We start from the raw sequence: 13,437 nt of genomic DNA on the forward strand, positions 1-13,437 counted from the left end.
GGTGTATTGGTGTCTAGGTATGTCTTTGACCTGTCTGTGTCTGCTTACGTTCTAACAATCACTGTAAATTATAAACCAGAGATCAGCTGGTTTGGTGGTCGGTAGTTAATCTCAGGAGCTCACCCAGCTGTGTCTGGAGAGAAGCCGGGGTATCGGCTTTGACCACAGGGCTGGGCAGCTTGTTCCCCACCCCCACCCCCCTCTGTGTACAGAAGAGCCTCCTGTCCTGACTGGAGGAGCTCACCCAGCTGTGGCTGGAGAGAAGCCAGGGTATCGGCTTCAACAACCTGACTGAGCAGCTTGTTCCCCACCCCCACCGCCCTCTGTGTACAGAAGAGCCTCCTGTCCTGACTGGAGGAGCTCGCCCAGCTGTGTCTGGAGAGAAGCCAGGGTGTCGGTTCCAACAACAGAGCTGAGCAGCTTGTTCCACTCCCCCACCACCCTCTGTGTACAGTAGAGCCCCCCTGTTCTCAGTTTTAAATGCTCTTGGCTGACTGTTACACAGGTTCCAGTATATGCAGTGCTGCAGGCATTTATTGGAAACCACCCCCTGTGCGTGTGAGCATCTCTCCGGCTCCCGTTGAAAGAGCCCAGGAACCAGTAGGAGTTCTGTGCATTTCTTAGCGGAGAGGAATTTGTAATTCCTTATATAGCACTTTTCTGGACACTCCACTCGGAGCTCTTTCCAGGTCATGGGGAATCCCACTACCCCCCACCAGTGTGCAGAGTGATGAAGCCAGTTAATAGATGGGGATTATTAGGAGGCCAGGACTGGTACTCCAGTACAACACTGTACTTTATTATACCACAGTAAGAGAGTCTATTACTGTATAATAATAATAATCCCTCACACTTGTAGAGAGCTTTTCTGGACCCTCCACTCGGAGCTCTTCCCAGGTCAGGGGGAATCCCACTACCCCCACCAGTGTGCAGCCCCACCTGAATGATGCTCCGGTCCTCTCACACACACCAGCTCTCAGTGGGGAGGAGAGCAGAGGGATGGAGCCAGTTCAGAGACGAAAGAGCGACAAACTGTCTCAGCACTATACCTCAAGACTTAATAGGGCTTCTACATCAAGCAATAAAAACTGAATCTTTCCGGAGTTTCCTGTCCTTACATTGACTCGCCGCATCGATCAAAGGCGTATCGACTCAACCCCCCCCCCGTGATCAGTGATCAAAGCCGATAGCTCTTCACACCTGCTGAGCGCGCGGGGGAGGAGTTTCCACCCGCGTCCCGTGTCTGAGGTGGCAGCAGAATACCGGCTTCAGCGACCGAGGTGCGTCTTTTGTGCCGATGCCAACACGAAACCCGCGGAGCCGCGAAATGCCTTGTGTTCCGTGCTGTGTTTACAGGTGTCGGCACCTGATCAGCTGGAGATCCTGTCCAACCGCCCTGCCTTCTCTCTTTCTTTAAAAAAAAACCAAACAACTACTTTTATTTCACGTCACATAATACAAAAGGAGAAAAGGGTATAGAACAGACTCAGACGAGCGAAGAAAACACCAAGCGGGTCAGTGCCAGAGGTCTTTCTATATCACGACGCCAGCAGCTCACAGTTTTGCATGCATCGGTTGTTTTTTTTGTCTTCGGGTTTTTAAGGGTGTTGAAGACCGCGTTTGCACCTTCTGAGGGGGTAGCGTCAGACCTCCTCGTGCGGTGAGGCGATCTCCACCCAGGATTACTAACAGAGGGATTGGTAAATAAACGTTGTTTTGCCGTCTTGCATCTCGCAAGGCCCAAAATAACGGAGCGTCAAGCTGCGCTCTCAACCACCCGGTCTCAACCCAGACTTACTGACAGATTCATCGTAAATAAACGTGATTTTTCCCAGGCTGCGCGCTAACACGCTGCCTTTAAATACGCGGACGTCGGCAGGCGGGGGGGCGTGGCCAGGCGGCAGTGACGTCGGCGCAGTGGGGGCGGAAACAGGAAGCGCGGCGACCAGGAAGCGACAATAATAAACAAGACGGGAGTCGCAAGAGCTGAGGACGAGACGGCGGGGTTAGAGAAAGCGGATAAATAACCAGGAGCTTCAGGGTGGGGACAGGTAACCCCGGGGTAGAAACCGACCCCGATCGCCGAGAGACAGCCGGACCGAGGAGAGAGAGAGACGGTGAGAGGGGCAGGCGAGGCTCCGGTCCGGTAGGCCACAATAACGACATTATTTTTCCGCCGCGCCGAGCCTGCTGGCTCTACAGACAGCAGTGTTACGATCTGAGCGGCAGGCTTAGCAGTGTTTGTCACCCCGGACGCGATGACTGTTTCTGCCGCCGTTTGAAACGAGTGGTTCTAAGGCGAAAACACTCAGCCGATGCGGTCAGTGTTAAATGTGGCCGACGTGACGATTTCTCATCGAGCTGGCGTTGTTACTGAAAGCCACCATTACCACACACTGCTGTCGATCGCTATGGAAGGTCATTTTTGAACGAAAGACGGTTGTCACGGACACCCGATATCCTCCTGATCGAGGTTTCCCCTGTGACGTTAGACGGCGAACGTGACGTAATCGCCCATCCCTAATCGCCCTCCCCCCTTCCCTGCGTGAGTCTCGTGGTACTTGAACTGTTCTTGGGAGTTTATCTGATCGACTGCTTTAAAGGAGGTAACGATCGGAACAGTTTAAACCACTCCCAAGGTTTTAACACAGCACGATAATATGTAGCAAACAAACAAAAAAATGTACTGTAGTTCCATTAGGGGTGGTAGGTAGTGCAGAGAAATGAGTTATCTAGGGTGTAAAGATGCGGGCGGAAGAGCTTCTGTTCTTGTCGAGCCAGGTAGTGGTTGTTGATGGAGTATTCACGGCTTTTCCCAATATATGACATGTATATAGTTCAGTTCGTTTTCAGTATTTCTTACATTGAAATAATGTACTGGAGTGTCCAGTCAGTGTGTCTGTATTAACCCCTCTCTCTCTCAGTGCAGTGTTCATGTACTGGAGTGTCCAGTCAGTGTGTCTGTATGAACCCCTCTCTCTCTCTCAGTGCAGTGTTAATGTACTGGAGTGTCCAGTCAGTGTGTCTGTATTAACCCCTCTCTCTCTCAGTGCAGTGTTAATGTACTGGAGTGTCCAGTCAGTCTGTCTGTATTAACCCCTCTCTCTCTCAGTGCAGTGTTAATGTACTGGAGTGTCCAGTCAGTGTGTCTGTATGAACCCCCCTCTCTCTCAGTGCAGTGTTAATGTACTGGAGTGTCCAGTCAGTGTGTGTATTAACCCCTCTCTCTCTCAGTGCAGTGTTAATGTACTGGAGTGTCCAGTCAGTGTGTCTGTATTAACCCCTCTCTCTCTCAGTGCAGTGTTAATGTACTGGAGTGTCCAGTCAGTGTGTGTATTAACCCCTCTCTCTCTCAGTGCAGTGTTAATGTACTGGAGTGTCCAGTCAGTGTGTCTGTATTAACCCCTCTCTCTCTCAGTGCAGTGTTAATGTACTGGAGTGTCCAGTCAGTCAGTGTGTCTGTATGAACCCCCCTCTCTCTCTCAGTGCAGTGTTAATGTACTGGAGTGTCCAGTCAGTGTGTCTGTATTAACCCCTCTCTCTCTCAGTGCAGTGTTAATGTACTGGAGTGTCCAGTCAGTGTGTCTGTATGAACCCCTCTCTCTCTTTCTCAGATGGATTTCCTGTTTGGGAAGAGGAAGACTCCGGAGGAGATGCTCCGGCAGAACCAGCGGGCTCTGAACCGGGCCATGAGGGATCTGGACCGTGAGCGGCAGAGGCTGGAGCAGCAGGAGAAGAAGATCATCGCGGACATCAAGAAGATGGCCAAGCAGGGCCAGATGGTAGAGAGGACGTTGATTGAGGGGTTGGTGGCGGGTCATGTCAAGACACAGTGTGGGACACTCCCTTCAGGCTGAAGAGACTCAGTTCCTCCAGCCTGTCGGTGGGGGACACTCCCTTTAGACTGAAGAGACTCAGTTCCTCCAGCCTGTCGGTGGGGGACACTCCCTTTAGACTGAAGAGACTCAGTTCCTCCAGCCTGTCGGTGGGGGACACTCCCTTTAGACTGAAGAGACTCAGTTCCTCCAGCCTGTCGGTGGGGGGACACTCCCTTCAGACTGAAGAGACTCAGTTCCTCCACCCTGTCGGTGGGGGGACACTCCCTTCAGACTGAAGAGACTCAGTTCCTCCAGCCTGTGGGTGGGGGACACTCCCTTTAGACTGAAGAGACTCAGTTCCTCCAGCCTGTCGGTGGGGGGACACTCCCTTCGGACTGAAGAGACTCAGTTCCTCCAGCCTGTCGGTGGGGGGACACTCCCTTCAGGCTGAAGAGACTCAGTTCCTATAGCCTGTCGGTGGGGGACACTCCCTTTAGACTGAAGAGACTCAGTTCCTCCAGCCTGTCGGTGGGGGACACTCCCTTTAGACTGAAGAGACTCAGTTCCTCCAGCCTGTCGGTGGGGGGACACTCCCTTCAGACTGAAGAGACTCAGTTCCTATAGCCTGTCGGTGGGGGACACTCCCTTCAGACTGAAGAGACTCAGTTCCTCCAGCCTGTGGGTGGGGGACACTCCCTTTAGACTGAAGAGACTCAGTTCCTCCAGCCTGTCTGTGTGGGACACTCCCTTCAGACTGAAGAGACTCAGTTCCTCCAGCCTGTCGGTGGGGAGACACTCCCTTCAGACTGAAGAGACTCAGTTCCTCCACCCTGTGGGTGGGGGACACTCCCTTTAGACTGAAGAGACTCAGTTCCTCCAGCCTGTCTGTGTGGGACACTCCCTTCAGACTGAAGAGACTCAGTTCCTCCAGCCTGTCGGTGTGGGACACTCCCTTTAGACTGAAGAGACTCAGTTCCTCCAGCCTGTCGGTGGGGAGACACTCCCTTCAGACTGAAGAGACTCAGTTCCTCCAGCCTGTCGGTGGGGGGACACTCCCTTCAGACTGAAGAGACTCAGTTCCTCCAGCCTGTCGGTGGGGGACACTCTGTCTCATTCTGCTCTATAGAGCTTCATTTCAGTCCACGCTGTCTACCGACGGCAGACTGGTGATTTTTCTCGGGGAGTTATCGGCCTTTCGGTGCTAGGTGTTGGGATGGACTGGGGGGTGGATGGTAGCCGGGAAGGGGGGGTCTCCCGATGAGCCTGCTCCCCGTGATGACGGGCGGGCGCTGCGCTGGTTTTCCAGGACGCGGTGAAGATCATGGCGAAGGACCTGGTCCGGACGCGGCGCTACGTGAAGAAATTCATCATGATGAGGGCGAATATCCAGGCCGTCAGCCTGAAGATCCAGACGCTGAAGTCCAACAACACCATGGCCCAGGCTATGAAGGGGGTCACGAAGGCTATGGCCACCATGAACAGACAGGTGAGGCTGTCCTGTGTCTGGATCACACTGTCCCCGTACGGCTCTGTACTGTAAGACTGTCCTGTGTCTCGATCACACTGTCCCGTAGGGCTCTGTACTGTGAGACTGTCCTGTGTCTGGATCACACTGTCCCCGTAGGGCTCTGTACTGTGAGACTGTCCTGTATCTGGATCACACTGTCCCCGTATGGCTCTGTACTGTGAGACTGTCCTGTGTCTGGATCACACTGTCCCCGTACGGCTCTGTACTGTGAGACAGTGTCCTGTGTCTGGATCACACTGTCCCCGTATGGCTCTGTACTGTGAGACTGTCCTGTGTCTGGATCACACTGTCCCCGTAGGGCTCTGTACTGTGAGACAGTGTCCTGTATCTGGATCACACTGTCCCCGTATGGCTCTGTACTGTGAGACTGTCCTGTGTCTCGATCACACTGTCCCCGTACGGCTCTGTACTGTGAGACAGTGTCCTGTGTCTGGATCACACTGTCCCCGTACGGCTCTGTACTGTGAGACTGTCCTGTGTCTGGATCACACTGTCCCCGTACGGCTCTGTTCTGTGAGGCTGTCCTGTATCTGGATCACACTGTCCCCGTAGGGCTCTGTACTGTGAGACAGTGTCCTGTATCTGGATCACACTGTCCCCGTACGGCTCTGTACTGTGAGACAGTGTCCTGTGTCTGGATCACACTGTCCCCGTAGGGCTCTGTACTGTGAGACTGTCCTGTGTCTGGATCACACTGTCCCCGTACGGCTCTGTACTGTGAGACTGTCCTGTATCTGGATCACACTGTCCCCGTACGGCTCTGTACTGTGAGACAGTGTCCTGTATCTGGATCACACTGTCCCCGTAGGGCTCTGTACTGTGAGACAGTGTCCTGTGTCTGGATCACACTGTCCCCGTACGGCTCTGTACTGTGAGACTGTCCTGTATCTGGATCACACTGTCCCCGTACGGCTCTGTACTGTGAGACTGTCCTGTGTCTGGATCACACTGTCCCCGTAGGGCTCTGTACTGTGAGACTGTCCTGTATCTGGATCACACTGTCCCTGTACGGCTCTGTACTGTGAGACAGTGTCCTGTGTCTGGATCACACTGTCCCCGTAGGGCTCTGTACTGTGAGAGTGTCCTGTGTCTGGATCACACTGTCCCCGTACGGCTCTGTACTGTGAGACAGTGTCCTGTGTCTGGATCACACTGTCCCCGTAGGGCTCTGTACTGTGAGAGTGTCCTGTGTCTGGATCACACTGTCCCCGTACGGCTCTGTACTGTGAGACAGTGTCCTGTGTCTGGATCACACTGTCCCCGTACGGCTCTGTACTGTGAGACAGTGTCCTGTGTCTGGATCACACTGTCCCCGTACGGCTCTGTACTGTGAGACTGTCCTGTGTCTGGATCACACTGTCCCCGTACGGCTCTGTACTGTGAGACAGTGTCCTGTGTCTGGATCACACTGTCCCCGTACGGCTCTGTACTGTGAGACAGTGTCCTGTATCTGGATCACACTGTCCCCGTACGGCTCTGTACTGTGAGACTGTCCTGTATCTGGACCGCACTGTCCCCGTACGGCTCTGTACTGTGAGACTGTCCTGTGTCTGGATCACACTGTCCCCGTAGGGCTCTGTACTGTGAGACAGTGTCCTGTGTCTGGATCACACTGTCCCCGTAGGGCTCTGTACTGTGAGACAGTGTCCTGTGTCTGGATCACACTGTCCCCATACGGCTCTGTACTGTGAGACTGTCCTGTGTCTGGATCACACTGTCCCCATAGGGCTCTGTACTGTGAGACAGTGTCCTGTATCTGGATCACACTGTCCCCGTACGGCTCTGTACTGTGAGACAGTGTCCTGTGTCTGGACCACACTGTCCCCGTACGGCTCTGTACTGCGAGACAGTGTCCTGTGTCTGGACCACACTGTCCCCGTACGGCTCTGTACTGCGAGACAGTGTCCTGTGTCTGGACCACACTGTCCCCGTACGGCTCTGTACTGCGAGACAGTGTCCTGTGTCTGGATCACACTGTCCCCGTACGGCTCTGTACTGTGAGACTGTCCTGTATCTGGATCACACTGTCCCCGTACGGCTCTGTACTGTGAGACTGTCCTGTATCTGGATCACACTGTCCCCGTACGGCTCTGTACTGTGAGACAGTGTCCTGTGTCTGGATCGCACTGTCCCCGTAGGGCTCTGTACTGTGAGACTGTCCTGTGTCTGGATCACACTGTCCCCGTACGGCTCTGTACTGTGAGACAGTGTCCTGTGTCTGGATCACACTGTCCCCGTACAGCTCTGTACTGCGAGACAGTGTCCTGTGTCTGGACCACACTGTCCCCGTACGGCTCTGTACTGTGAGACTGTCCTGTATCTGGATCACACTGTCCCTGTAGGGTTCTGTACTGCGAGACTGTCCTGTATCTGGACCACACTGTCCCCGTAGGGCTCTGTACTGTAAGACTGTCCTGTGTCTGGATCACACTGTCCCTGTAGGGCTCTGTACTGCGAGACAGTGTCCTGTGTCTGGACCACACTGTCCCCGTACGGCTCTGTACTGCGAGACAGTGTCCTGTATCTGGATCACACTGTCCCCGTACGGCTCTGTACTGTGAGACTGTCCTGTGTCTGGATCACACTGTCCCCGTAGGGCTCTGTACTGTGAGACAGTGTCCTGTGTCTGGATCACACTGTCCCCGTAGGGCTCTGTACTGTGAGACTGTCCTGTATCTGGATCACACTGTCCCCGTAGGGCTCTGTACTGCGAGACAGTGTCCTGTGTCTGGATCACACTGTCCCCGTAGGGCTCTGTACTGTGAGACTGTCCTGTATCTGGACCACACTGTCCCCGTACGGCTCTGTACTGCGAGACTGTCCTGTGTCTGGACCACACTGTCCCCGTACGGCTCTGTACTGCGAGACAGTGTCCTGTGTCTGGATCACACTGTCCCCGTACGGCTCTGTACTGTGAGACTGTCCTGTGTCTGGATCACACTGTCCCCGTACGGCTCTGTACTGTGAGACAGTGTCCTGTGTCTGGATCACACTGTCCCCGTACGGCTCTGTACTGTGAGACAGTGTCCTGTGTCTGGATCACACTGTTCCCGTACGGCTCTGTACTGTGAGACAGTGTCCTGTGTCTGGATCACACTGTCCCCGTACGGCTCTGTACTGTGAGACTGTCCTGTGTCTGGATCACACTGTCCCCGTACGGCTCTGTACTGTGAGACAGTGTCCTGTGTCTGGATCACACTGTCCCCGTAGGGCTCTGTACTGTGAGACTGTCCTGTGTCTGGATCACACTGTCCCCGTACGGCTCTGTACTGTGAGACTGTCCTGTATCTGGATCACACTGTCCCCGTAGGGCTCTGTACTGTGAGACTGTCCTTTATCTGGATCACACTGTCCCCGTACGGCTCTGTACTGCGAGACAGTGTCCTGTGTCTGGATCACACTGTCCCCATACGGCTCTGTACTGTGAGACAGTGTCCTGTGTCTGGATCACACTGTCCCCGTACGGCTCTGTACTGTGAGACAGTGTCCTGTGTCTGGATCACACTGTCCCCGTACGGCTCTGTACTGTGAGACTGTCCTGTATCTGGACCACACTGTCCCCGTACGGCTCTGTACTGTGAGACTGTCCTGTATCTGGACCACACTGTCCCCGTACGGCTCTGTACTGCGAGACAGTGTCCTGTGTCTGGATCACACTGTCCCCGTACGGCTCTGTACTGCGAGACAGTGTCCTGTGTCTGGATCACACTGTCCCCGTACGGCTCTGTACTGCGAGACAGTGTCCTGTGTCTGGATCACACTGTCCCCGTAGGGCTCTGTACTGTGAGACAGTGTCCTGTGTCTGGATCACACTGTCCCCGTACGGCTCTGTACTGCGAGACAGTGTCCTGTGTCTGGATCACACTGTCCCCGTACGGCTCTGTACTGCGAGACAGTGTCCTGTGTCTGGATCACACTGTCCCCGTACGGCTCTGTACTGCGAGACAGTGTCCTGTGTCTGGATCACACTGTCCCCGTACGGCTCTGTACTGCGAGACAGTGTCCTGTGTCTGGATCACACTGTCCCCGTACGGCTCTGTACTGCGAGACAGTGTCCTGTGTCTGGATCACACTGTCCCCGTAGGGCTCTGTACTGTGAGACAGTGTCCTGTGTCTGGATCACACTGTCCCCGTACGGCTCTGTACTGTGAGACTGTCCTGTGTCTGGATCACACTGTCCCCGTACGGCTCTGTACTGTGGGACAGTGTCCTGTGTCTGGACCACACTGTCCCCGTAGGGCTCTGTACTGTGGGACAGTGTCCTGTGTCTGGATCACACTGTCCCCGTAGGGCTCTGTACTGTGAGACAGTGTCCTGTGTCTGGATCACACTGTCCCCGTACGGCTCTGTACTGTGAGACAGTGTCCTGTGTCTGGATCACACTGTCCCCGTAGGGCTCTGTACTGTGAGACTGTCCTGTATCTGGATCACACTGTCCCCGTACGGCTCTGTACTGTGAGACAGTGTCCTGTGTCTGGATCACACTGTCCCCGTAGGGCTCTGTACTGTGAGACTGTCCTGTGTCTGGATCACACTGTCCCCGTACAGCTCTGTACTGTGAGACAGTGTCCTGTGTCTGGACCACACTGTGGCTCCCACCCTGCTCTGACCCTCCTCCCCCCCTCCTGCAGCTGAAGCTGCCCCAGATCCAGAAGATCATGATGGAGTTCGAGCGCCAGAGCGAGCTGATGGACATGAAGGAGGAGATGATGAACGACGCTATCGACGACGCCATGGGCGACGAGGACGACGAGGAGGAGAGGTCAGGGGTCCGAATCTCGCCCCTCCGAATCACTCGTTCCGTCCAGTTCCTTACTCCCTTACACCCTCCCGGGGGGTGATGTTACTCAACGTCCACGCCGTCATGTGCCGCGTGCTCAGTCGGCGTCTTCATTAACGCCCCCGAATTGTCTTCCTCCACAGTGACGCCGTCGTCTCTCAAGTCCTGGACGAGCTCGGCCTCACTCTCTCGGATGAGCTCTCGAGTAAGTTGCGTATCTATCGCTTTTTTTTGTCAGCCATGTTAAATGTCTCGCCTGGGGAATGTGTCTTCTCTCAGACCCCAGCCTGCTCTCCAGGAGACACACAGACAGGGAGAGAGAAGCTGGGGGTCAGAGCGCAGGGTCGGCCATCTATACGGCGCCCCTGGAGCAGCTGGGGTGAAGGGCCTTGCTCAGGGGCCCCACGGAGTAGGGCTGGGCCGCGGGATTTGAACCGGCAACCTCCCAGCCACAGGCGGGGGTCCTGAGCCGCAGAGCAGCGAGGCCGTCCCGCGCCAGAGCCGAACGCGGTCTCGGGCTGCGGCACACAGCCTCCTCCTCTTCCTCCTCCTCCTCCTCCTCCGCCCGCTGGCTGGTGTGTGGGGAGAGTGGGGTTCTCTATTACCTGTTAAGAGTGGAGTGTCCTGACAAGGGCCTTGTCAGCAGAGGGAATTATTAATAATAATAATAATAATATTATCACTTTATTAACCCTTTACAGTGTCTTGCATGAGGAATGTGTCTTTTCTCAGACCCCAGCCTGCTCTCCAGGAGACACACAGACAGGGAGAGAGAAGCTGGGGGTCAGAGCGCAGGGTCGGCCATTTATACGGCCCCCCTGGAGCAGCTGGGGCGAAGGGCCTCGCTCAGGGGGCCCCACGGAGTAGGATTCCTCTGCTGGGCCGCGGGATTCGAACCGGCAACCTCCCGGCCACAGAGCCACCACACCCCCCTTCTTGCCCTGTGCCACGCTGTGCTTTGCGCGTCTGTGCCGTAAAACCCCCCTGAAGCTGACCTGTCGTGTTTATCAGACCTCCCCACCACCGGGGGCAGCCTCTCGGTCGCCGGGGGGAAGAAGGCCGAGCCCACGCCCACCCTGGCCGACGCCGACGCCGACCTGGAGGAGCGGCTGAACAACCTGAGGAGGGACTGAGCTGAGGGAGGCAGCGAGAGGGATCGAGGGGAGGGATTCAGTCTGAGGGAGACGGGGACCGACCGGGGAGGAGTGAGACGGGAGAGATGGACTCTCTCTCTCTTTCTCTCTCTCTCCGTCTCGCGTCTCCTGCAGACGGGGACCTCTGTCGACCCCCTGTAGGACATCTCCTTGTGCCCTCCCCCCTGTACACTACACTGCTCTCTCTGTGTCTCTCTCTGTGTCTCTCTCTGTGTCTCTCTCTGTGTCTCTCTCTGTGTCTCTCTCTGTGTCTCTCTCTGTGTGTGTCTCTCTGTGTCTCTCCCCCCACCAACTCCCTGCCCTGACCTCAGCAGGTCCAGCGGCCAGTTTCTCTCCCGTCTCTGAGGGGTCCGTCCACCACTGTGACCGAGGGGCCCATTTCTCCCGGTGTCCGACCCTATTCGAGTGTAGAGGAAGAATCCCGCGGACTGTGTCTTTAGGGGGCAGCGTGGAACTGATCGGGTGGGCTCCGGTGCGAGTTCTGGTCTACAGGGCGAGAGCTCGGTGCAGTTCTGGGAGGGCGGTGGCGACTGTCCTATAGGCTTTCTGTATTCAGCGGGGTGGGGTGTTGATCTATGGCTATGACGATGATGATTAGTGCTCTATTATACAGTTACAGCTAGACGAGGCGAGCTTTTAGACGGACTGGCGGTGTGGCTGTAGGAATCGGGACGGACACCGACGCAGTCAGCCGCCTGGTCTTCGTAACGATACCAGTGGCGGGGTGTAATTATACTGTGTAAGATAGCTGGAGGGTAGAGAGAGGAAGAGATGTCTCTCTCCGTTTTTTTCCGGGGTGAGATTTCAAAACGTCGCTCTCGGGACGCGTTTCTTGGTTGGTCTTCTGTTCGTGGCTTTGATTTATTTCGATGAGATTTTTAGTTGTTTGTTTTTTTTTCCCCAGACAGTTTCAATAAAACAATTGTGTGGCTTTTCATTAAAGAGAAGGTGTTTTGTTTTTTATATATATATATATTCTGGCAAGGGCTCAGGGACTCAGCTCTCTGCCCGATAGGGGTGGAACAGCTGCTGGGGAAGTCTTGTCCCAGTGGAAGAACAAGCTGTTTAATGTTCCAGTCGGCTCAGTGGATGTATTTGCAGTCAGGGGGGGTGGTAAACGGACTAGAGGGCACATCTGCAAAGCACAGGGGACACTTCTACAGAGACATTCTCCAAAAAAAAAAAACTGATGGAAATGAGAGACCTCTTTACACAAAGGGGGGTAGGAGTGGGGAACAAGCAGCCGTGTTGTGGAAGACAATACCCTGGAGTTTCTCAGCGAAATGTTTGGTAAAGATCCGAAGAAAGAAAGAAAGACCGAAAGCACTTGTTTGTACAAAGTGGCCTCTCAGTGCTTATTAAATTATACTGCTTAGTCATTTTTAAGATTTGTTTTTCAAATTATATGTATCACTTGTGAAATTAGCCCCAATCCTAATAAAAACTGGACCAGCTGTCCTCCTGGTCTAACGAGACCGGACCTGATCCACCAGACCAGCTGTCCTCCTGGTGTAACGAGACTGGACCAGAACCACTGGACCAGCTGGCTTACTGTGGTAACGAGACTGGACCTGAACCACTGGACCAGCTGTCCTCCTGGTCTAACGAGACCGGACCTGATCCACCAGACCGGCTGTCCTCCTGGTGTAACGAGACTAGACCTGAACCACTGGTCCAGCTGTCCTCCTGGTGTAACGAGACTGGACCAGAACCACTGGACCAGCTGTCTTACTGTGGTAACGAGACTGGACCTGAACCACTGGTCCAGCTGTCCTCCTGGTGTAACGAGACCGGACCAGAACCACTGGTCCAGCTGTCCTCCTGGTCTAACGAGACCGGACCTGATCCACCAGACCGGCTGTCCTCCTGGTGTAACGAGACTAGACCTGAACCACCGGACCGGCTGTCCTCCTGGTGTAACGAGACCGGACCAGAACCACAGGACCAGCTGTCCTCCTGGTGTAACAAGACTGGACCAGAACTACTGGACCAGCTGTCCTCCTGGTGTAACGAGACCGGACCTGAACCACCGAACCAGCTGTCCTCCTGGTGTAACGAGACCGGACCAGAACCACAGGACCAGCTGTCCTCCTAGTGTAACGAGACCGGACCAGAACCACTGGACCAGCTGTCCTCCTGGTGTAACGAGACTGGACC

At 54.9% G+C, this 13,437-nt stretch overlaps 2 protein-coding genes across 2 annotated transcripts in view; both read left to right on the top strand.

Moving 5' to 3' along the window:
- Nucleotides 1–13,437, top strand: part of LOC148654388 (vesicular glutamate transporter 1-like) — a 131,309-nt gene that overhangs the window by 114,861 nt on the left and 3,011 nt on the right. The window lies entirely within an intron of this gene.
- Nucleotides 1,917–12,227, top strand: chmp2a (charged multivesicular body protein 2A). Its single transcript, XM_088646559.1, has 6 exons — nucleotides 1,917–2,117; nucleotides 3,615–3,782; nucleotides 5,125–5,304; nucleotides 9,978–10,108; nucleotides 10,270–10,331; nucleotides 11,138–12,227. Exons 2-6 carry the CDS (start codon nucleotides 3,615–3,617, stop codon nucleotides 11,257–11,259), a joined length of 663 nt encoding a protein of 220 aa, XP_088502685.1. The 5' UTR covers nucleotides 1,917–2,117; the 3' UTR covers nucleotides 11,260–12,227.

Source organism: Lepisosteus platostomus, chromosome 9 (assembly GCF_059453375.1).
Source record: "Lepisosteus platostomus isolate fLepPlt1 chromosome 9, fLepPlt1.hap1, whole genome shotgun sequence".
Classification (NCBI taxonomy): Eukaryota; Metazoa; Chordata; class Actinopteri; order Semionotiformes; family Lepisosteidae; genus Lepisosteus; species Lepisosteus platostomus.